The 21,444-nt window shown below is 44.5% G+C and overlaps 1 protein-coding gene across 5 annotated transcripts in view; it reads left to right on the top strand.

The window, feature by feature from the left end:
- GOLGA1 (golgin A1) overlaps positions 1 to 21,444 on the top strand; it is a 62,727-nt gene that overhangs the window by 21,777 nt on the left and 19,506 nt on the right. For all 5 annotated transcript variants that reach the window (XM_003808047.5, XM_034929039.3, XM_008960132.4 and 2 more), the window contains 5 exons: positions 7,618 to 7,743; positions 11,174 to 11,269; positions 19,079 to 19,174; positions 20,148 to 20,297; positions 20,986 to 21,081. In XM_003808047.5, coding sequence (XP_003808095.1) covers positions 7,618 to 7,743; positions 11,174 to 11,269; positions 19,079 to 19,174; positions 20,148 to 20,297; positions 20,986 to 21,081 — 564 coding nt within the window. The remainder of the gene's footprint in view (positions 1 to 7,617; positions 7,744 to 11,173; positions 11,270 to 19,078; positions 19,175 to 20,147; positions 20,298 to 20,985; positions 21,082 to 21,444) is intronic.

A 21,444-nucleotide genomic window follows, 5' to 3' on the forward strand; every position in this document is an offset into this window, starting at 1 on the left:
CATAATTACAGTACAGTAAGATTTTGTCAATAGAGGTCTTAGCTAAGTATTATCATACTTACAGATACCTAAGTGGAAACTAAGAGGTTATTGACCTTGTTCACAGTTATAACAGTAAGTGACAGAGTTGGATTCTAACCCAAGTCTTACTCCAGAACTCATGCTTATTCTACTGCGCTTTGCTGCCTCACAATAAGGAGCACCCAGTAAATATATACATGAATGAATGACTGTGATACAGGCTTTTTACCCTCAATGAACTAAAAATCTAAATACAGACATTGTTTTCCTTCAGAGGCTTACAGTTTCATTATAGAACTCAAACCTACTGTAATCACAAGAAAAGAAATGCTCAAACAAGAAGTCTCAAGTAAGTGAACTAGATTTTTCTTTTTTCTTTTTTTTTTTTTCTTTTTTTTGAGACACGGTCTTGCTCTTTCACCCAGGCTGGAGTGCAGTGACGTCAACGGCTCACTGCAGCCTCAGCCTCCCAGGCTGAAGTGATCCTTCCACCTCAGCCTCCCAAATAGCTGGGACTACAGACACATGCCACTACAACAGGCTAATTTTTTTTTATTATTATTATCTGTAGAGATGGGGTTTCGCTATGTTGCCCAGGCTGGTCTCGAACTCCTGGGCTCAAGCAATCCACCTGCCTCAGCCTCCCAAAGTGCTGGGATTACAGAGGTGAACCACCACACTCAGCCCTAGATTTTTCAAATACAAAAGATATGCCATAGGGGAAGTACATTCCAGCCCAGGAGTCAAGGAAATCTTCCTAGAGGAACTGGAATGTCAAGGATCAGGAGGACAGCAGGAGGCAGAAAAGGCAGAAGGTCAGAGAGTACATTTGGGGTCATGGAAGAAGGGGGAAAATAGATACACAACTTTGGTTTTTGTATTTTTTTGTTTTTTTCTGAGACAGGGTCTCACTTTGTCACCTAGGCTGGAGTGCAATGGCGTGATCTTGGCTCACTGCAACCTCCACCTCCTAGGCTCAAGCAATCCTCCCACCTCAGCCTCCTGAATAGCAGGGACTACAGGCACCAACCGGGCTAATTTTTGTATTTTTAGTAGAGACAGGATTTCACCATGTTGGCCAGGCTGGTCTTGAACTCCTGGCATCAAGTGATCTGCCTACCTCGGCCCTCAAAGTGCTGGGATTACAGGCACCTGGCCACAACTTTGATAGTCAAGGGACCCTTTGATGTCAATTAGAACCATCTGTTGTTTTTATAATTGGAAAAATGGGGCTCAGGGAAGTCCAGACTTTGGTCACAGTAAGTTTCTTCATTCATTCTAAAAATATTAGTTGAGCTTTACTATGTGCTGGGCTCTGTGCTGGGTGTTCATAATATTATGGTGAGCAAAATGGATACAGTTCTTGCCTTTGTGGTGCTTATAGTCTAGAAGGGAAGTCAGACATTAATCAGTAATCACATATATAATTACTAACCGTGATGAGTGTTCTGAAAGAAAACTACGAGATTTAGTGAGATCCTATTAAAAGATATCAGATCAGGGCTGGGCTTGGTGGCTTACGCCTGCAGTCCCAGCACTTTGGGAGGCCGAGGCAGGTGGATCACCTGAGGTTGGGAGTTCGAGACCAGCTTGACCAACATGGAGAAACCCTGTCTCTACTAAAAATACAAAATTAGCTGGGCATGGTGGCACACACCTGTAATCCCAGCTACTTGGGAGGCTGAGGCAGGAGAATCGCTTGAACCCAGGAGGTGGAGGTTGCAGTGAGCCGAGATCGCACCATTGCACTCCAGCCTGGGCAATAAGAGCGAAACTCCGTCTCAAAATATATATATATATATCAGATCAGATCCAGTTGGAGCCGTAGAACACTTAAGGAAGTAACACTCGATACAGTGCTCAGGCTGGAGAGAAAGGGATGATGGGAGAGAATTTCAAGCAGGGAACAGCATGAACAAAAACTCTGAGGCAAATAAAAGGATTAGCACATTCAAGGAACTAGAAGAAAGCCAGTGACATACAGAATAAGAGAGAATAACAGATTACTCTGGCCGTTAGGAGACTGAGAGGGTCTTCCACTTAGGAAGCTTTTGCAGTTGTTCGACCGTAAGATGACAAGTGTGGTGGTGAAGATAATAATGGGTAGACAAATGTAAGAACTATTGAAGAGATTGACAGACTTACTAATGTAATAGATATGGGAGGAGAGGAAGAGAAAAGTCTGTATTTTTATGGGTGATTTATGGGCTTCTGGCTTGGGCAAAAGAAGGGCTGGTATTGTGTGAAGATTGTAAATTTGGAATTTGTTTTTTTCTTGTCTTTATTGAGTATATATAAAAACATATTTATAAAATATGAGTATGATAGAAAGTATAATAAGGCAATGAGCCCTCTGAGCTATCCCTCAGGTTAAGAAAAAGAACAATGTGTTTATCTTTGAGGTTCCCTCTGTGCCCTTCACTATTCCATCCCATTCCTTTTTCCTTTGGAAGTAAGTACTATCTGGAGATTGCTTCATTGTCTACTTTGCTTTCTAATGTTGTCAGTTTTATCCCTAAACTATCTTCTTTAGTTTCCCATGCTTGTTAATGTTATATAAATGATATCATTCTGTAGGTATTTTTCTAAACTTACTTTTTGTGCTCAACATTGCACTCCTGAAAAACATTCATATGATACCTGGAGCTATAATTTATTTTTTCTCAATTATATAGTAATATAGTAGGGACATACCAAAATTTTAATTTTTGTCGATGGTGGTTTTTTTTTTTGTTTTCGTTTTTTTTTTTTTTTTTGCGTCAGGGTCTCACTCTGTCACCCAGGCTGGAGTGCAATGGTGCAATCATGGCTCACTGCAGCCTCAAATTCCTGGGCGTAAGTGATCCTCCTACTTCAGCCTCCCATATATCTGGGACTACAGGCTTACACTACCACACCTGGCTAATTAAAAAAAAATTTTTTTATAGTTAAGGTCTCACTATGTTGCCCAGGCTAGTTTTGAATTCCAGGACACAAGCAATCCTCCTGCCTCAGCCTCCCAAAGTCCTGGGATTACAGGCATGAGCCACTTTGCCTGGCTTGTGAAGATTTTTAATTACTGAATAGATTTCCTTAATGGTAATTCTAAGTTTATGTATTTCTTCCTAAGTTTTGTTAATTTATATTTTTCTACATAATTGTTCATTTGCTGTAAGTTTAATGTTTTGGCATTGTATTTCTTATATTCTTTTTTTAGTTGCTCCCCTATCTTCATTCATAATAGTATTTATGCATTTTCTATTTTTTTCTAGTTTATTCTTACCAGATGTCTGTCAGTTTGGAAACAAAATTTTACTTTAATTCTTTTCATTTTGTTTTTATTTAACCCACAGTGTTCAGAATTACACATTTTTTACTCTACTGGATAGCAGTTCCTCAACTGTAGCCATTATCTTTCAACTTCCCAATTTATGTTCTTCCTAACCTGTATTGTACTTAACATAATATTTTCATGGAATTCACCTTACTTTTTTTTTTTTTTTTACTTAAATAAGTATATTTATGTATTTATTTATTTAGAGACACAGTCTTGCTCTGTTGCCCAGGCTGGAGTGCAGTGGTGTGATCTTGGCTCACTGCAGCCTCCACCTCCCAGGTTCAAGTGATTCTCCTGCCTCAGCATCCCGAGTAGCTGGGACTATAGGCACATGCCACCATGCCCAGCTAATTTTTGTATTTTTAGAAGAGACAGGGTTTCACCATATTGGTCAGGCTGGTCTTGAACTCCTGACCTCTTGATCTGCCTGCTTCGGACTCCCAAAGTGCTAGGATTACACATGTGAGCCACCATGCCCTGCCATTTATTTTATTTTATCTATTTATTTTTTTATTTTTGAGACAGAGTTTTGCTCTCGATGCCCAGGCTGGAGTGCAGTGGCGCGACCTCGGCTCACTGCAACCTCAACCTTTTTTGTTTTCAATTTTTTTACTTTTGTAGAGAAAAGATCTCCCCGTGTTACCTGGGCTGGTTTTGATCTCCTGGCTTTAAAAGCAAGCCTCCTGCCTCGGCCTCTCACAGTGCTGGGATTACAAACATAAGCCACTGGTCTCAGCGCAATAAATACATTTATAATGAAGGAAAAAAAGGCATGTTGGGAGAACCAAAAGGATAGACAAGTGGTTAACGCTTAGGAAGTGGAAACGGTGCTAGATGAGGCTGGGAAGGTATGCAGGGCCAGTTGTATAGACTAAATAGTGAACATGAAATTTAATAAATAATCATTAGTGAATATTTAACAAGAATAGCTGAGCAATTACCCCGAGCTCAGTATTCAAGTGCTTTACAGATAGGGACTCATCGAGTCCTCACAACTACCCTTTGGTTAGACAGTGTTTTCCTATTTTACAGGTGATAGTAATGGGCATCTGACATCAAAGGCTAAATGATTTGTCAAGACCGTACAGCTGGAGTCAATGACAGAGCCAGGATTCAGACTCATGTCTGTCTGAATCAAGTGACCACCACCCAGAACTGATGCAGTCCATATTCTGGGACTATAACTGTGAGACCCAGACTCGGGAGGGAGTAGGTGAAGAGGGTGATCATTAGGAAAGGGGCAGGTTTGATGTCAGGGAGTATGGCTTGGTAGCTGTTCCCGTAGTCCACATGAGGTGTAGAGGGCCTGAAGTTAAGTCAGCCAGCCTGGAGAAGGAGGTTGCATATCAATATGTTGCACAAGAGGCATAAGTGGAACTTGGCCACTGATTCTTTTTCTGTCCCTAACTTTGCCTAACACAGTGACCTGTGTAAGATGTGTTGTTTTAGTTTTAACTGGAATGGGTCATCTATACCTCTTGAATTCAGATTGATGTGTAGGGGAACAAATGCAGACTTTGGATCCAGAAGACCTGGATTTAAATCCTTAATCTATCGCTAATAGGTATATGCCTTTGGGCTAGTCCCTAAGCTTCAGTTTCCTTGTAAATGGATGTGGTAAAGAGCATTTGTAAGGACTAGACATAATAGGAAGTGCTTGCAGCGTTCCCTTGACCCTATATGTCTGTCTTTACGCTATTACCACACTGTCTTGATCATTGTCACTTTAGAGTTGAAATCAGGTAATGTTCTCCAACTCTTACATCAACAGTTATTCTTTTTCTTTCCTTTTTTTTTTCTTTGAGACGGAGTGTCGCTCCTCGCTCAGGCTGGAGTGCAGTGGCGCGATCTCCGCTCACTGCAAGCTCCGCCTCCCAGGTTCACGCTGTTCTCCCGCCTCAGCCTCCTGAGTAGCTGGGACTACAGGCGCCTGCCACCACGTCCGGCTAATTTTGTTTTTGTATTTTTAGTAGAGATGGGGTTTCACCGTGTTAGCCAGGATGGTCTCGATCTCCTGACCTCGTGATCTGCCCACCTCAGCTTCCCAAAGTGCTGGGATTACAGGCGTGAGCCACCACGCCCGGCCTACAGTTATTCTTTTTCAAGATTGCTGCGGCAATCTTGTTATAGCTGCTGCTGCTATATTACAGTTATAACTATTGCTAGTATTAACATTAGTAATAAGAGACCCAGAAAGATGGGTCAACATGGCCAAAACTGGCTTTTTTTTTTCCTATCACACTCACTCGCTTTCCTGTGTTATCCACCTTGCATAATGTTACCGTTTGCCCAGGTGTCTGAGCCACAGACCTGAGAGTTGTGTTCAGCTGTTCTTTCCCCCTCACCCAGCCTCTAGCCTTGCAGGACTTGTCTGTTACCTCTTTGTATGTGCTGCCCTTTATGCAGAATGATTGTTCCTCTTCCACCCTCTTTCACCTGGACTTGCCCATTGAGGAGGCCTGATCTGATTCTCCCAGTTAATCCCTCTTGCATCTCATATCTCATAGCACCGTGTGTGTCCCTCTGTTGAAGCACAGTTGTATTGTTTTGTAATTAGTTGTGTGTCTGTCTCCACCACCAGCCTCCATGCTGGAATTATGTTGATTGTATCCTCAGAAAACAACAGATAGAGTTCAGGCTTGATGAAAGTTTATTGAATTGTGGGGTCATAAATCTAGTCTTCAGACTTCCCCTCCACTATCTCTGTTGTCCACCTGTGAGAATTCAGAATGGCAAATACTTCTTCCCAAAACCATACACCCTGGTTGCTGCATCTTATCCTGAGGAGAGATTGGCCAAGTTACAACTGAACATGAAAGTTTATGGCTTGAAATGGAGCAACGGAAGTGTAAGATAAGGGAATTTGAGGGAACAGAGTATATGTAAAGAGGTACAAGTCTTCACAGTGAGATTTTGTTGCCCTGCAACCTTTTCTGGGGAAGAATGGGCATCCTCAGTGGGGATGTAAGAACTCATGTATTCAAAGCTTCCTGGATCCTCTGCTTTGACATTGAGCAGTGATATGGTTAGGCTCCGTGTCTCATCTCAAATTGTAATGCCCACATGTCAAGGGAGGGACCTGGTGGGAGGTGATCGGATCATGGAGGCAGATTTCTCCTTTGCTGTTCTTGTGATAGTGAGTGAGTTCTCATGAGAGCTGATGGTTTTACAGTATGGCACTTCCCCCCTCACTCGCTTGCTCTATCCTGCCACCGTGTAAGATGTACCTTGCTCCCCCTTCTCCTTCTGCCATGCTTGTAAGTTTCCTGAGGCCTCCCAGCCATGTGGAACTGTGAGTCAATTAAATCTCTTTCCTTTATAAATTACTCAGTCTCAGGTATTCTTTATAGCAGTGTGAGAATGGACTAATACAAGCAGCAGTTGAAGATTAGTAGCAGTAAAAGGAACCAAGTTAGTCCCAACCTCTTGCTACCACCACTACCATCATAGCTAAAGAGATAGACTGGCCGGGCACAGTGGCTCACGCCTGTAATCCTAGCAATTGGGGAGGCCAAGGCTAGTGGATCATGAGGACAGGAGATTGAGACCATCCTGGCCAATATGATGAAACCCCGTCTCTACTAAAAATACAAAAAATTAGCCAGGTGTGGTGGTGGGCGCCTGTAGTCCCAGCTACTCGGGAGGCTGAGGCAGGAGAATGGCGTAAACCCAGGAGGTGGACGTTGCAGTGAGCCGAGATCGCGCCACTGTACTCCAGCCAAGGCAACAGAGCAACACTCCGTCTCAAAAAACCAAAAATAATAGATTGAAATAAAATGGGCAGCTGTTGGTCTAAAGCCAAGGTGTGAGAGGCATGGCAGCTCTGCTGTGGTCCCTGTCCTGTGAGCCAGGTGAATCTCATCATTTCAGAAGTTCTCTCTTTAGCCTTAAAGCCACTACATCAGCACTGTTACTGCTTTATCCAGCCCCTCAGCTTTCAGGAGCATTGTTCCATAGGTCATTGCAGGCTGAGTGCTTCTTGGTGGGATTAGTTCTGCTGCCTCTACCACGTAGGTAATGCCTTTGTTCCAGACTGTCAGTTGTTTAATTGGGAAGAGTGTTTGCTTCTTGCTGCACTAGGTCTGAGCTGGATCCCTGAGTTTTGTCAGGTTCTAATCTTGCATTTTCTGTATCCCATTTTCAGGAAGATCTCTTAGCTGTTTGTTCTTCTAGGATACAGTTGAGGACAGAGTTGCAGGAAAATGTGATGGCCCAAAAGAAAGCAGGAAGGAAGGAAGAGAGGGCTTCTAGTATAGAGTGATCTCTGCTTTCACCTGCAGGTCACTGCTGAAACTCAAGAGAAAGAAGACGTTATCACACATTTGCAAGAGAAGGTTGCATCCTTGGAGAAGAGACTAGAACAGAACTTATCAGGAGAAGAACACGTGCAAGAACTCCTGAAAGAGGTAACTTCTGTTCTCTTTGGGCTGGCTGGTGTTGGAAAGGCAGGGTTGATTCTGGTGACTTCACAAATCCTAGAGTTTCAGAGCTGTAGGGCCAGCAAACAGCATGGTAACAAAAGAAGTGTCTCCAACTTTGGCTTGTCCTGCTTACATCAGAAAGAGCCTTATGTCCCCTGTGGGTGACATGCTTTTCTCAGGGAAAGGGAGAGCTGTATTCAGAGATACATACAAACGGATAGCATCTCATCACCAATAAACCACACCTAGTGATTTCCGCCACTTGGGCTGCCTTGTCTTTCTGCACTGCCCTCTTCCCCACCATTTTGTACTCTGCAGTGGCCAAGGAAAATAGCTACATCTACCCCTTGGCAAAAGCAAGAATTACCTTGGGCAGCATTCTCTCCTTCCCGAGGGAGGCTGTTGTGCAGACTGGCCTCTTCCCCCGTGGTGCAAGGGAACTTTCTCATCAGGCTGAGCTCATTGTCTGCACACATTCTACTCTTCCCTCTCTTTCTGTTCCAGTGATTGGCCACACTGTGACAAAGGTGACAAAGCCGAGGTCATGAGGCTCCTAGATTAGACCCTCCCTTTCTTTCTTCAGTCAGTTTCAACTAAATACCTCCATCTCCAGTGCCACTGGTTGTACTTCAGGGTTTCCAGCAAATCTAGCCTAGTCTATGTTAGAAGTCTCCAGATTGGCCTACCCAGCATCAGTCTCTCTTCCTTCACTCTCTGACACAGTCTCCCACGCTCACTGCCAAACTGATCCTCCTAATCAGCACTGGTGACCATATCACTCTCTTAAACATCTTCTACAATTGCCTTCAACGGTCTACAGGAAGTATAATGTGGGTTCTAGGGAGTAAATTGATTTCTAGAATCAGACTGTCCATGCTTGCATTTTGCCTCTTCTACTTACCAGCTTTGACTTGGAGCAGCAGTTCCCAACCCTTTTGGCACCAGGGACTGGTTTCGTGGAAGAAAGTTTTTCCACAGATGGGGTCAGGTGGGGGTGGGTGAGGGGGTGGTTTCAGAATAAAACTGTTCCACCTCAGATCATCATCATCCCTAGATTCTCATAAGGAGTGTGCAACCTGGATCCCTCACTTGCACAGTTCACAATAGGGTTCATGCTCCTATGAAAATCTAACACCACCACTGATCTGACTGGAGGCAGATCTTAGGCGGTAGTGCTTACTCACCACTCACCTCCTGCTGTGTGGCCTGGTTCCTAACAGACCGCAAGGTCTGTGGCCCAAGGGTTGGGGACCCCTGACTTAGAGCAAGTAATTTAATCTCTTTGTGTTTGCTTCCTCCCCAATAAAATTGGTTTTATTATACTGTTAAACTCAGAATTGTTGTTAGGGTTAAATGAGTTACAATATGTGAAGTGCTTAGAATGATAACCGGAACAGAGTAGGGTCTCAATGTATGTCAGCTGTAAACATGATCAATATTATTATTGTGCCATCATCATTATTATAATGTTTAATGTGCATAGAAATTACTTGGGAAGTTTGTTTAAAGTATATATCTCTAGGCCAGGCGTGGTGGCTCACGCCTGTAATCCCAGCACTTTGGGTAGCCGAGGCGGGCAGATCACCTGAGGTCAGGAGTTCAAGACCAGCCTGGCCAACATGGCAAAACCCCGCCTCTATTAAAAATACAAAAATTAGGCCAGGCGCGGTGGCTCACACCTATAATCCCAGCACTTTGGGAGGCCGAGGCAGGCGGATCACAAGGTTAGGAGATCGAGACCATCCTGGCCAACATGGTGAAAGCCCGTCTCTACTAAAAATACAAAAATTAGCTGGGCGTGGTGGCACATGCCTGTAGTCCCAAGCTACTCCGGAGGCTGGGGGAGGAGAATTGCTTGAACCTGGGAGGTTGCAGTGAGCTGAGATCATGCCACTGCACTCCTGCCTGGTGACAGAGCGAGACTCTGTCTCAAAAAAATAAATAAATAAATAAATTAGCTGGGCATGGTGGCGGGTGCTTGTAATTCCAGCTACTCAGGAGGCTGAAGCAAGAGAATAACTTGAACCCAGGAGGTGGAGGTTGCATTGAGCCAAGATCGCACCACTACTTTCCAGCCTGAGCGACAAGAGTGAAATTCCATCTCAAAAATAATAAATAAGTAAATAAAGTATATATCTCTGGCCCTACCCTCAGAAATTCTGATTTCCTTAGGCTTGGAGCAAGGCCTCAAATCTGTGCAACTAGCTGAGATTAACAACTATCTCAGTAACAGCTATCTCAGCTAAGTCTACATTTCTTTTTTTTTTTTTTTTTTTGAGACGGAGTCTCACTCTGTTGCCCAGGCTAGAGTGCAGTGGCGTGATCTCGGCTCACTGCAACCTCCACTTCCCGGGGTTCAAGTGATTTTCCTGCCTCAGCCTCCCGAGTAGCTGGGACTACAGGTGCACACCACCACACCCAGCTAATTTTTTTGTATTTTTAATAGAGACAGGGCTTCACCATGTTGGTCAGGCTGGTCTCGAACTTCTGACCTCGTGATCTGTCCACGTCGGCTTCCCAAAGTGCTGGGATTACAGGCGTGAACCACCGCTCCCAGCCCCATTTTTTTTTTTTAAGGCAGAGTCTCACTCTGTCACCCAGGCTGGAGTTCAGTGGTACAATCTCTGCTCACTGCAACCTCCGCTTCCTGGGTTCAAGTAATTCTCCTGCCTCAACCTCCCGAGTAGCTGGGATTACAGGTACCCACCACCACATCCAGCTAATTTTTAAAATATTTTTAGTGGAGATGGGATTTCACCACGTTAGCCAGGCTGGTCTCGAACTCCTGACCTAAAGTGATCTGCCTGCCTCAGCCTCCCAAAGTTCTGGGATTACAGGTGTGAGCCACTGCGCCCGGCCTAGAATTTCTACTTTGAAAAATGTTGCTTACAGAATCAAGTTCTAACTCCTTTTTGCAACATTCAAAAGCTTCTCATGAGCTGGCCCTTTTGCCTATCTTTCTAGTCTTGTTTTTTGACCTAAACCCATCATCATTTTGGCTTCTGAGGAGTAGTAGTTCCCTCAACGTAGCAGGCTGTTCACATCGCCCTTGGTCATCCCCCTGCCTGGGAGGCTCCCTGAACCCTAACGACCTTGTGAGTTCTAAAGCTGCCTACCTGCCCTGTGGCAGGGAGTATCTCCCACCCTGTGCTTCTTCCTCTTTGTGGACACTTACTGTACTCTATTGTGTAATTTTTTTATTAGTCTTTTGTTCCAGCCTCAAGGTCAAGGGACTATTTCAAATTTATCTGTGTATACTTTATGATATGTGAATTATATCTCTATTAGCTGAATTATTAAAAATGTATTCATGTCTCTTGTGCCTAGCACAAATCACAGTATGTTGTAGATAATCTGTAAATATTTATTCAACTGAGGAATGATAGTCTTCTTTTACTCTTCTTTCAACTTACAGAAAACACTTGCTGAGCAGAATTTGGAGGATACCAGACAACAGCTCTTGGCAGCCAGAAGCAGCCAGGCTAAGGCCATTAACACCCTGGAGACTCGGGTACTGACCTTACTCCTGGTGTTTCCTAAGTTTGGGTGGTAACCTGGCTGAATGGCAACATGGTGTGACTGAGAATCTTCTTGGTCAGAGTTTTTCCACTGGAAGGGATTATTTTTGGATCTTACCTATACAGGGATGAGTTAGTCATTTTCTTCATCCTTGTCACATTACTATGATTGAGTTATATGTTTATTTATACCCTTTTATCCCCATTGGCCTCCCTCCCATAGGATACCATTCCATTGTGGTTCATATAGATGCTCTTTTTGTTGGGTTGCCTTAAAATATGTAGCACTGGGTTTTTAATTTCTGTAAATGATTCAGCTATGGGTGTGTTTTCTCTATTACTTTTAGCTGCCTCAACTTCTGTCTGTACCCACTTCATTGTACTTTGTAGTTATCTATGTGGTAGACATCCAGATTGCTTCCTTCTTCCTGCCACCTCAGATCATGCATAAAACCTAAAGAGACTAAGTACTATAGGAGAAGATTGTTCCCAGCAAGCCTGCACCTGGCTCTCCTCCTCCAGCATGCATGAGCGTTCCTATATATGCCTTTCTGACTTTTCCAGCATTGGCATTTCCAAGCCTTTACAATTTTTGCCAGTTTACTGAGTGTGGAATGGTATTTCATTGCTTTAATTTGCATTGCTATGGTTATTAATGAGTTTGGCCTTGTCTTCATGCGGCTGTTAATTCCTGGGGGTTTCTGCTTTTGGAATTGCCCATTCATATCCTTTCCTTATTTTCTTTGGGGGTTTCAGTCTTTTCTTATTTGGTTTGTAGGATTTCATTGTATATTCTTGTTCCTAATGCTTTATCAGTTTCAGTCCTGAGTCATTCTGTTAACTTTGTCCATGTATCCGTTGTTGAATAGACTTTCTTAAGTTCAGTGTTACCAGATTCATCACATTTTTGCTGTGGAGTTTGAAGTTCCATTTAGAAAATCTATTCCTGCTCCTAAGTCACAGAGATCTACTGTTTTTTCCCTATTAACTTTATAATTTTTCCTTCACATAATAAATCTCTAATTCACTGACAAACTGTCTTTCTGTATGGTCTTAGGTAGGGATCTAAATATGGAGAAATTCTGCATATTTCTCCAAATCATTTACTAAACAGTCTGTCCTTTCTGAATTGATTTCTCTTGCTAACTTTATCACGTATTGTTTCCGTCTGCACATGGGTTTGTCTCTGCATTCTCTGTCCATTGGTCTGATTGTCTGCTCTTGTGTAAACACTACAATGTTTTTATTACTATAGTGATATCTGTACTATATCTCAACACCCAATAAGACAAATTCTCTTTTTTTTCCAAAGGTTGACTTTATTTATGGGCCTTTAAAATTTTTAAGTTTTTGAGTTACTAAAAAATTCAACTTGAATTTTTATTGGGATTGCATTAAATGTATAGGCTAATTGGGAAAAATTGTCCATTTTATAATATTAATTATTCCTTCTAAGAATGTAAATATATTCCATTTATTCAGATTATTTTCTGTGTGTTTTATTAAAATTTTACATTTTTCTCAATAGATGTCTTATTTTCTTGCCTAAGTTGCTAATTCCTAGAAACTTTAGAGTTTGTGTTGATACTGTGATGGTATCTTTTTTTTCTTTTGAGACAGAGTTTTGCTCTTGTCGCCCAGGCTGGAGTGCAATGGCACAATCTCGGCTCACTGCAACCTCCACCTCTCGGGTTCAAGCGATTCTCCTGCTTCAGCCTGCCGAGTAGCTGGGATTACAGGTGTCCAGCATCACGCCCAGCTAATTTTTTTGTATTTTTAGTAGAGACAGGGTTTCATCATGTTGGCCAGGCTGGTCTCAAACTCCTGACCTCAGATGATCCACCTGCCTTGGCCTCCCAAAGTGCCGGGTTTATAGGCGTGAGCCACTGCACCCGGCCTGTGATGGTATCTTATTTTTAATCTTTCTTTTTTTTTTTGAGATGGAGTCTCACTCTGTCGCCCAGGCTGGAGTGCAGTGGCACTATCTTGGCTCACTGCAGCCTCTGCCTCCTGGGTTCCAGCGATTCTCCTGCCTCAACCTCCCAAGTAGCTGGGATTACAGGCACATGCCACCACGCTAAGCTAATTTTTATGTATTTAGTAGAGACAGGGTTTCACCATGTTCAGGCTGGTCTCAAACTCCTGACCTTAGGTGATCCGCCTGCCTTGGCCTCCCAAAGTGCTAGGATTATAGGCATGACCCACTGCGCCAGGCCCTTATTTATTTATTTATTTATTTATTTATTTTTTGGAGACACAGTCTCACTCTATCCCCCAGGCTAGAGTGCAATAGTGCCATCTCGGCTCCCTGCAACCTCCACCTCCCAGGTTGAAGCAATTCTTCTGCGTCAGCCTTCTGAGTAGCTGGGATTACAGGCACGTGCCACCACGCCCGACTAATTTTTGCATTTTTAGCAGAGACGGGGTTTTGCCATGTTGGCCAGGCTGGTCTCGAACTCCTGACCTCAGCCTCGGCCTCCCAAAGTGCTGGAATTACAGGCACGAGCCACCACACCCAAACTTTATTTTTAATGATATTTATAATTGGTTATTTCTGGTTATTCTAGAGAACTGCCATTTTTTAAAGTTGATCTTGGATATCACACCCCTGCTGAACTTTCTTACTCTACTACTGTGTGATTTTTTTGTTGTTTTTCTTAGGTAGATAATCATATTATCTATGAAAAATGACAACTTTATCTTACTCCTTCCAGTCTTCCCACCTCTTATTCCATTTTCTGTTCATATAGCATTGAAGGACCTCCAGACTGAGTGAAGCAATAAAAGGGTTAGTGGGAATCTTTGTTTTGTTCCCAGTCTTAAAGGAAATATGCCTAAAGTTTCATTATTTGGTATAACATTTGCAGGTTTTTGGTATGTATGTATGTATTTATTTATTTATTTGAGGCAGAGTCTCACTCTCATCCAGGCTGGAGTGCAGTGGCATGATCTCGGCTCACTGCAACCTCCGCTTCCCGGGTTCAAACAATTCTCCTGCCTCACCCACCCAAGTAGCTGGGTTAAAAGATGCCTGCCTCCACGCCTGGCTAATTTTTATATTTTTAGTAGAGACGGGGTTTCACTATGTTGGCCAGGCTGGTCTCAAACTCCTGACCTCAGGTGATCCACCCACCTCAGCCTCCCAAAGTACTGGGAATACAGCACCATTTATTTATTTATTTATTTATTTTTATTTTATTTTATTTTATTTTTATTATTTTTTGAGATGGACTCCCGCTGTATCACCCAAGCTGTAGTGTAGTGTCCTGATCTCAGCCTACCACAACCTCCGCCTCCCAGGCACAAGCGATTCTCCTGCCTCAACCTCCCAAAGAGCTGGAATTATGGGTGTGTACCACCACACCCGGCTCATTTTTTTTTGTATTTTTTTAATTTATTTTATTGTATTTATTTATTTATTTTTGAGACAGAGTCTGGCTCTGTAGCCTGGGTTGGCGTCCAGTGGTGCAATCTTGGCTCACTGCTCTCTCTGCCTCCTGTGTCCTGGTTCAAGCAGTTCTCCTGCCTCAGCCTCCCAAGTAGCTGGGATTACAGGCATGTGACCATGCCCAGCTAATTTTTGTATTTTTGGTAGAGACAAGGTTTCAGCATGTTGGCCAGGCTGGTCTTGAACTCCTGACCTCGTGATCCACCTGCCTCAGCATCCCAAAGTGGTAGGATTACAGGCGTGAGCCACTGCGCCCAGCCTTTTTGTATTTTTAGTGGAGACGGGGTTTCACCATGTTGGCCAGGCTGGTCTCAAACTCCTGACCTCAAGTGATCTGCCCACCTCAGCTTCCCAAAGTGCTGGGATTACAGATGTGAGTAACTGTGCTGGCCAATTTGTTTAATTTCTTGAATTGAATATTTATCTCATTTTTAAAATCTTATTTCCTGATAAATACATTTTAAACTATATTTTTCTGAAAAGACTGTTTTATTATAATTTCAGTTCTGTTTCTGAATATCCTTTTTGATCAGTGTACATTGTCATACAACCATCACCACCATCCATCTCCAAAACTTTTTCATCTTCCCAAACAGAAACTCTATACTTATTAAACAGTAACTCCCCAATTCCTCCTACCCCAGTCTGGGAATCACCATTCTATTTTCTGTCTCTTTGAGTTTGGACACTCTACATACCTCCTATTGGTGGAATCATACAATGTTTGTCCTTTTGTGTCTGGCTTATTTGACTTAGTATATACATCTTCAGTGTTCATCTATGTTGTAGCATATGTCAGACTTTCATTCCTTTTTTTTTTTTAACAGAATTTTTTTTTTTTTTTAGAATTTTTTTGAGATGGAGTCTTGCTCCGTCATCAGGCTGGAGTGCAGTGGCACGATCTCGGCTCACTGCAACCTCCGCTTCCTAGGTTCAAGCAATTCCCCTACCTCAGCCTCCCGAGTAGCTGGGACTACAGGCGCGCGCCTACAGGCACGCTCCACCACGCCCGGCTAACTTTTTGCATTTTAGTAGAGATGGGGTTTCACCATGTTGACCAAGATGGTCTCAATCTCCTGACCTTGTGATCCGTCCACCTCGGCCTCCCAAAGTGCTGGGATTACAGGTGTGAGCCACCGTGCCTGGCCTATTCCTTTTTAAGACTGAATAATATTCCATTGTATGTATAGACCACATTTTGTTTCTTCATTCATTCATTGATGAACACTTGAATTCCATTTGTCTTTTTTTTTTTTTTTTTTTTTGGTCTTTTTCTCCCCTTTTTGTGGAGAACAGGGTCTCCCTATGTTGCCCAGGCAGGTCTCCAATTCCTGGGCTCAAGCTATGCCTTTGTTTCCCTAAGTGCTTGGCTTGCAGGCACGAGCCCCCATTCTGTAAGCCCAGCACTTAGGGAGGCAAAGGCATAGCTTTTTTTTTTTAGACAAAATCTCGCTCTGTTGCCCAGGCTGGAGTGCAGTGGTGCAGTCTTGGCTCACTGCAACCCCCACCCCGCAGGTTTAAGCAGTTTTTGTGCCTAAGCCTTCTGAGTAGCTGGGACTACACATACAGACCACCACGCCTTGTATTTTTAGCAGAGATAGGGTTTTGCCATGTTGGCCAGGCTGGTCTCGAACTCCTGGCCTCAAGTGATCCACCCGTCTTGGCTTTCCAAAATGCTGGGATTACAGGCATAAGCCACCGCACCCAACCCACACCCAGCTTTTGGTGGACATTTGCGTTGTTTCTATCTTTTGGCTGTTGTGAATAATGCTACCATGAACATTCCTGTACAAGGTTTTTGTGTGGACTTAGTGTTTTCATTTCTCTTCAGTATATACCTAGGAATAAAATTGCAGGGTGATATGGTAACTTTTTCTTTAATCTCTTGAAGATCTGAATCTATCTTGAACTTGGCTTCTAAATTGAGACTTAGGTATTTTCTGATCTCAGGAGTGTAAAGCAACGTCTTAGTTTTGGCGCTACCACCAATAAAATTTGCAGTCATGAGCTAGTAACAATCCTGTTCTTCTCCGTGGACTAGTAGCCCCTTTCTCATGGGATTGTTTCGGTTAAATCTAAGATGTGAATGTATGTGAGGAGCCTAGGCCTTAAAAACGTCCTCTCCTTGGCTGGACACGGTGGCTCATGCCTGTAATCCCAGCACTTTGGGAGGCTGAGGCAGGCGGATCACAAGGTCAGGAGATCGAGACCATCCTGGCTAACACGGTGAAACCCTGTCTCTACTAAAAATACAAAAAAATTAGCTGGGCGTGGTGGCAGGCACCTGTAGTCCCAGCTACTCAGGAGGCTGAGGCAGGAGAATGGTGTGAACCCAGGAGGCGGCGGAGCTTTCATTGAGCCGAGATCGCGCCACTGCACTCAAGCCTGGGCGACAGAGCAAGACTGTCTCAAAAAGAAAAAAAATCCTCTCCTTGTGTGTCTACCTCTCCTTCACCAAGCTGCATACAGCCTTCCTTGTGCTTATGTTTAATAATAAAGCTCCCCAGCCGGGCGCAGTGAGTCACACCTGTAATCCCAGCACTTTGGGAGGCCAAGGCAGGCGGATCACGAGGTCAGGAGATCGAGACCATCCTGGCTAACACAGTGAAACCCCGTCTCTACTAAAAAATAGAAAAAATTAGCTGGGTATGGTGGCAGTTGCCTATACTCCCAGCTACTCAGGAGGCTGAGGCAGGAGAATGGCGTGAACCCGGGAGGTGGAGCTTGCAGTGAGCCGAGATCGTGCCACTGCACTCCAGCCTGGGTGACAGAGCGAGACTCCGTCTCAAAAATAATAATAATAATAAAGCTCCCCAAGGCCAGACCTTATTCAGTAAATAAGAAGGCTTTCTAAGAGAAATTCATAGATGTAGCTTGAATCTGGTAAAACTGCCATCTTGGAGAGCCAAGTGCAACTCAGTACTAGACAGTGAGTCCCTGAGGGCCAGTCTACATCTGTCCCACTCACGGCACTGGCCTCGTGCCCAGGTGCAGTTCCTGGTATGGAGTCAGTCTTGCTCAGTATTTGTGGAATGAGTAAATCCTGAATTTGTATTGTGAACAGTAATTCCGCTTCAAGGAATCTGTCCTAAGGAAGTGATTCAAACCAGTTAAAAAAAATACTGTGTGTCCTGGCCAACATGGTGAAACCCCGTCTCTATTAAAAATACAAAAATTAGCAACCAGGTACGGTGGCTTATGCCTGTAATGGCAGCACTTTGGGAGGCCGAGGCGGGCAGATCACGAGGTCAGCAGATCGAGACCATCCTGGCTAACATGGTGAAACCCTGTCTGTACTAAAAATACAAAACATTAGCTGGGTGTGGTGGCATGTGCCTATAGTCCCAGCTACTCAGGAGGCTGAAGTAGGAGAATCACTTGAACCCAGGAGGTGGAGGTTACAGTGAGCCAAGATTGCGCCACTGCACACCAGCCTGGGCAACAGAGTGAGACTCCATCTCAAAAAAAAAAAAAATAGCTGGGCGTGGTGGCGTGCGCTTGTAGTCCCAGCTACCCAGGAGGCTGAGGCAGGAGGATCACTTGAACCCAGCAGGCGGAGGTTGCAGTGAGCTGAGATCATGCCACTGCACTCCAGCCTGATGACAGAGTGACACTCTATCTCAAAAAAAAAAATAGGCCGGGCATGGTGGCTCACGCCTGTAGCCCCAGCACTTTGGGAGGCTAAGGCAGGTGGATCACGAGGTCAGGAGATCAAGACCATCCTGGCTAGCATGGTGAAACCCTGTCTGTACTAAAAATACAAAAAATTAGCTGGGCATGGTAGCGGGCACCTGTAGTCCCAGCTACTCAGAAGGCTGAGGCAGGAGAATGGCGTGAACCCAGGAGGCGGAGCTTGCAGTGAGTGGAGATCATGCCACTGCACTCCAGCCTGGGCGACAGAGCAAGACTCCGTCTCAAAAAAAAAAAAAAATACTGTGTGAAGATGTTAATTGCTGCATTCTTTTAGATGGGAAAAACAGAAAACCTAAGTAGCCAGCACAGTAGGCAAATGGGTCAGTAAATTACAAAACACTCTTGAGGAAATAATAATCTGAGGTCTAAAGATTACATGGAGACAGAAGGACATTTAAGAGTAGGGAAAAGATACAAAGTTTTACATTGTCCTATTAAAACTTTATATAAAGCTATAAACAAAAGTCATTAAAAGAGAGTTTAAGAAAATACATTAGAATGCTAGTGTTTTATAATGGTAGACTTATGCAGTATCTTTTTTCTCAGGTTACATTTTTCTATAATGTACCTGTTTTATTTAAATCGTTTTGCATTTTAAAGCCATTTGTTACCACTCTTCAGCTTCTTGTGAACAGAAAGAATGCTTCTGCTTCCCTCTCAGGTGAGAGAACTGGAGCAGACCTTGCAGGCCTCTGAGGAGCAGCTCCAACAGAGCAAGGGCATTGTGGCTGCCCAGGAAACTCAGATACAGGAGCTCGTAAGTGCTTATTGGAGCTGCTGCATTCCAGCCCCTTAATGCTTTCTCTCCAGGCCTTTGCAGATGCTCCAAACTCATTCCGAACTTCGGCAACAGTACCTGGACCTGCCCATAGATACAGTTCTTGTGCTGGATGTGAGCAGGCCAGCAGCAGGGGGTGGAGGGAGTCAGGACCTACTGGTGGGCGTGAGTTACCTGGGAGGTGCACCAGCAGCTCCTTTCCACCTTACATCCCACCTTCTGGTCCAGCCTGGTCCTGGGGCTGTCAGAGGTGGCAGCTCCGCTAGGAGTCAAACCTCAACTTGCAATCAGGGGCAGGGAGAACAAGCCCAGACTGTGGGGAGGATGGCCTGTGATGACAGGCCAAGCGTGGTGTGGAGTTAGAAGATAGGGAAATCAAACCAGCCAGCGTGTATTTCATATTCGCCATGTCCCAGGCACTGTGCTCAGTGCTATGCACGTGTTTTCGTTTAGTCCTTGCAGGAGACCTGAGAATTATGCACTGTCATCCTCATCCTGTAGACGAGGCAAGCTCAGAAAGATTGGCTCAGTAGCCCACAGGCTCGCGGCCAGTAAATGGCAGAATCCACATCTTTCTCGTGTCAAAGCCCTGTTCTTCATTGCTGTATTATACTGCCTCCCCAGTATAATTTCTCCCCAGGGAAAGCCGCAGCCACTGAGGCAACACTGAGTAGTGTGAAGGAGGCCTGTGTCTAAGGGCTGGCTGGTGCCCAGAGCTGTCCCCACACACCTTGAGGATGGAGTGATGACATCAAGACTCCATCTTCTGGACAGGCCAGGGTCCAGGAGCAACAGGCAGAGCCTGCAGGGGGAACCTCAGCAACGCCAGGGGGGATGGGGTCAGGAGAGAGTTGTTTCTGTTGGATACTCATCTTCTCACCTAGGGCCAGACTAAGATCCCCCACTGGAAACCATTGTCACCCTGACTGACCATCCTTTGGTCTCCCCGCAGGCTGCCGCCAACCAGGAGAGCAGCCATGTGCAGCAGCAGGCCCTTGCTTTGGAGCAGCAGTTCTTGGAGCGCACCCAGGCGCTAGAAGCCCAGATCGTGGCCCTGGAGAGAGCGCGGGCAGCTGACCAGACCACCGCAGAGCAAGGGATGGTGAGTGAAGAGCTAAGAGAGGGTGGGCCCAGGAGCACCAGGGTCCCGCACAGCGAAGTCAGCCTCGTGCTTGACAGTGTGGCACCGCCTCTGCACTAGGAAACCACTTTAGAAGGCAGCTTTTTTTTTGTTTGAGACAGGGTCTCACTCTTTCACCCAGGCTGGAGTACAGTGGCATGATTACAGCTGACTGCAGCCTCGACCTCTCAGACTCAAGTGATCCTGCCACCTCAGCCTCCCAAGTAGCTGGGACTACAGGCGTGCACCACCACAGCCAGCTAATTTTTTAATTTTTTGGAGAGACAAGGTCTCACTATGTTGCCCAGGCTGGTCTTGAACGCCTAGGCTCAAGGGATCTGCCCACCTCAGCCTCCCAAAGTGCTGGAATTATAGGCATGAGCCACCACACCCAGCCGAGAGCAGTTCTTATCTTTCCAGAGACACCTGCTCATGAGACTGGATGTAAAAAGGCTGCTTTTTATAAAACTCAAAACAGATGGGTTTTCTTTTTCCTTGGAGTTTCCACAGAGACTTCCTACTTTCTGACCAGTCCCCTCTGCTTCTTCCCATTGGCTTTTAAAATGTATATTGTTCCTCCCTATGCCTTCTTCCTCGTCCATGCTCCCTGTGCCCAGGGAAATATGGTAGTGAAGACTTTTCTTTTATATATGTTCTTCTGAATTGGCAGAGACAACTGGAGCAAGAAAATGCAGCCCTTAAAGAAAGCAGGAATGAATATGAACGTTCTTTACAAAATCACCAGTTTGAACTAAAGAAGCTGAAGGTATTTATCTAATTGAATCAAAGTTTCATAAAAGTGTTCATGTTTTCTACATGTGTATTTACAGTGCCCCACTTCTCATACTTACAGTACAGGAGGAGGAGAATTAGCATTTGTTCAATAGTTCTGTTAGGCATCGGCCAGAAATTGCCACTTCATTAAGTTCTCTCAGGGATCCAGGACAGTAGGAAGAATTACATTCATTTGGCAGTCAATGTCATTGAGGTTCCGAGGGTAAACCGTTTGTGCAAGTTGCATAGTTGGTTAGAGGTGGTGCTGGTCTGACTTCACCCTACCACAGAGGCCAGCCCTTCCTCTGTGGAATCAACAGCTGCTTGAAAGTCATGCTGTCAAAACACTGCTCTT

This window comes from Pan paniscus, chromosome 11 (genome assembly GCF_029289425.2).
Source record: "Pan paniscus chromosome 11, NHGRI_mPanPan1-v2.0_pri, whole genome shotgun sequence".
Taxonomy (NCBI): Eukaryota; Metazoa; Chordata; class Mammalia; order Primates; family Hominidae; genus Pan; species Pan paniscus.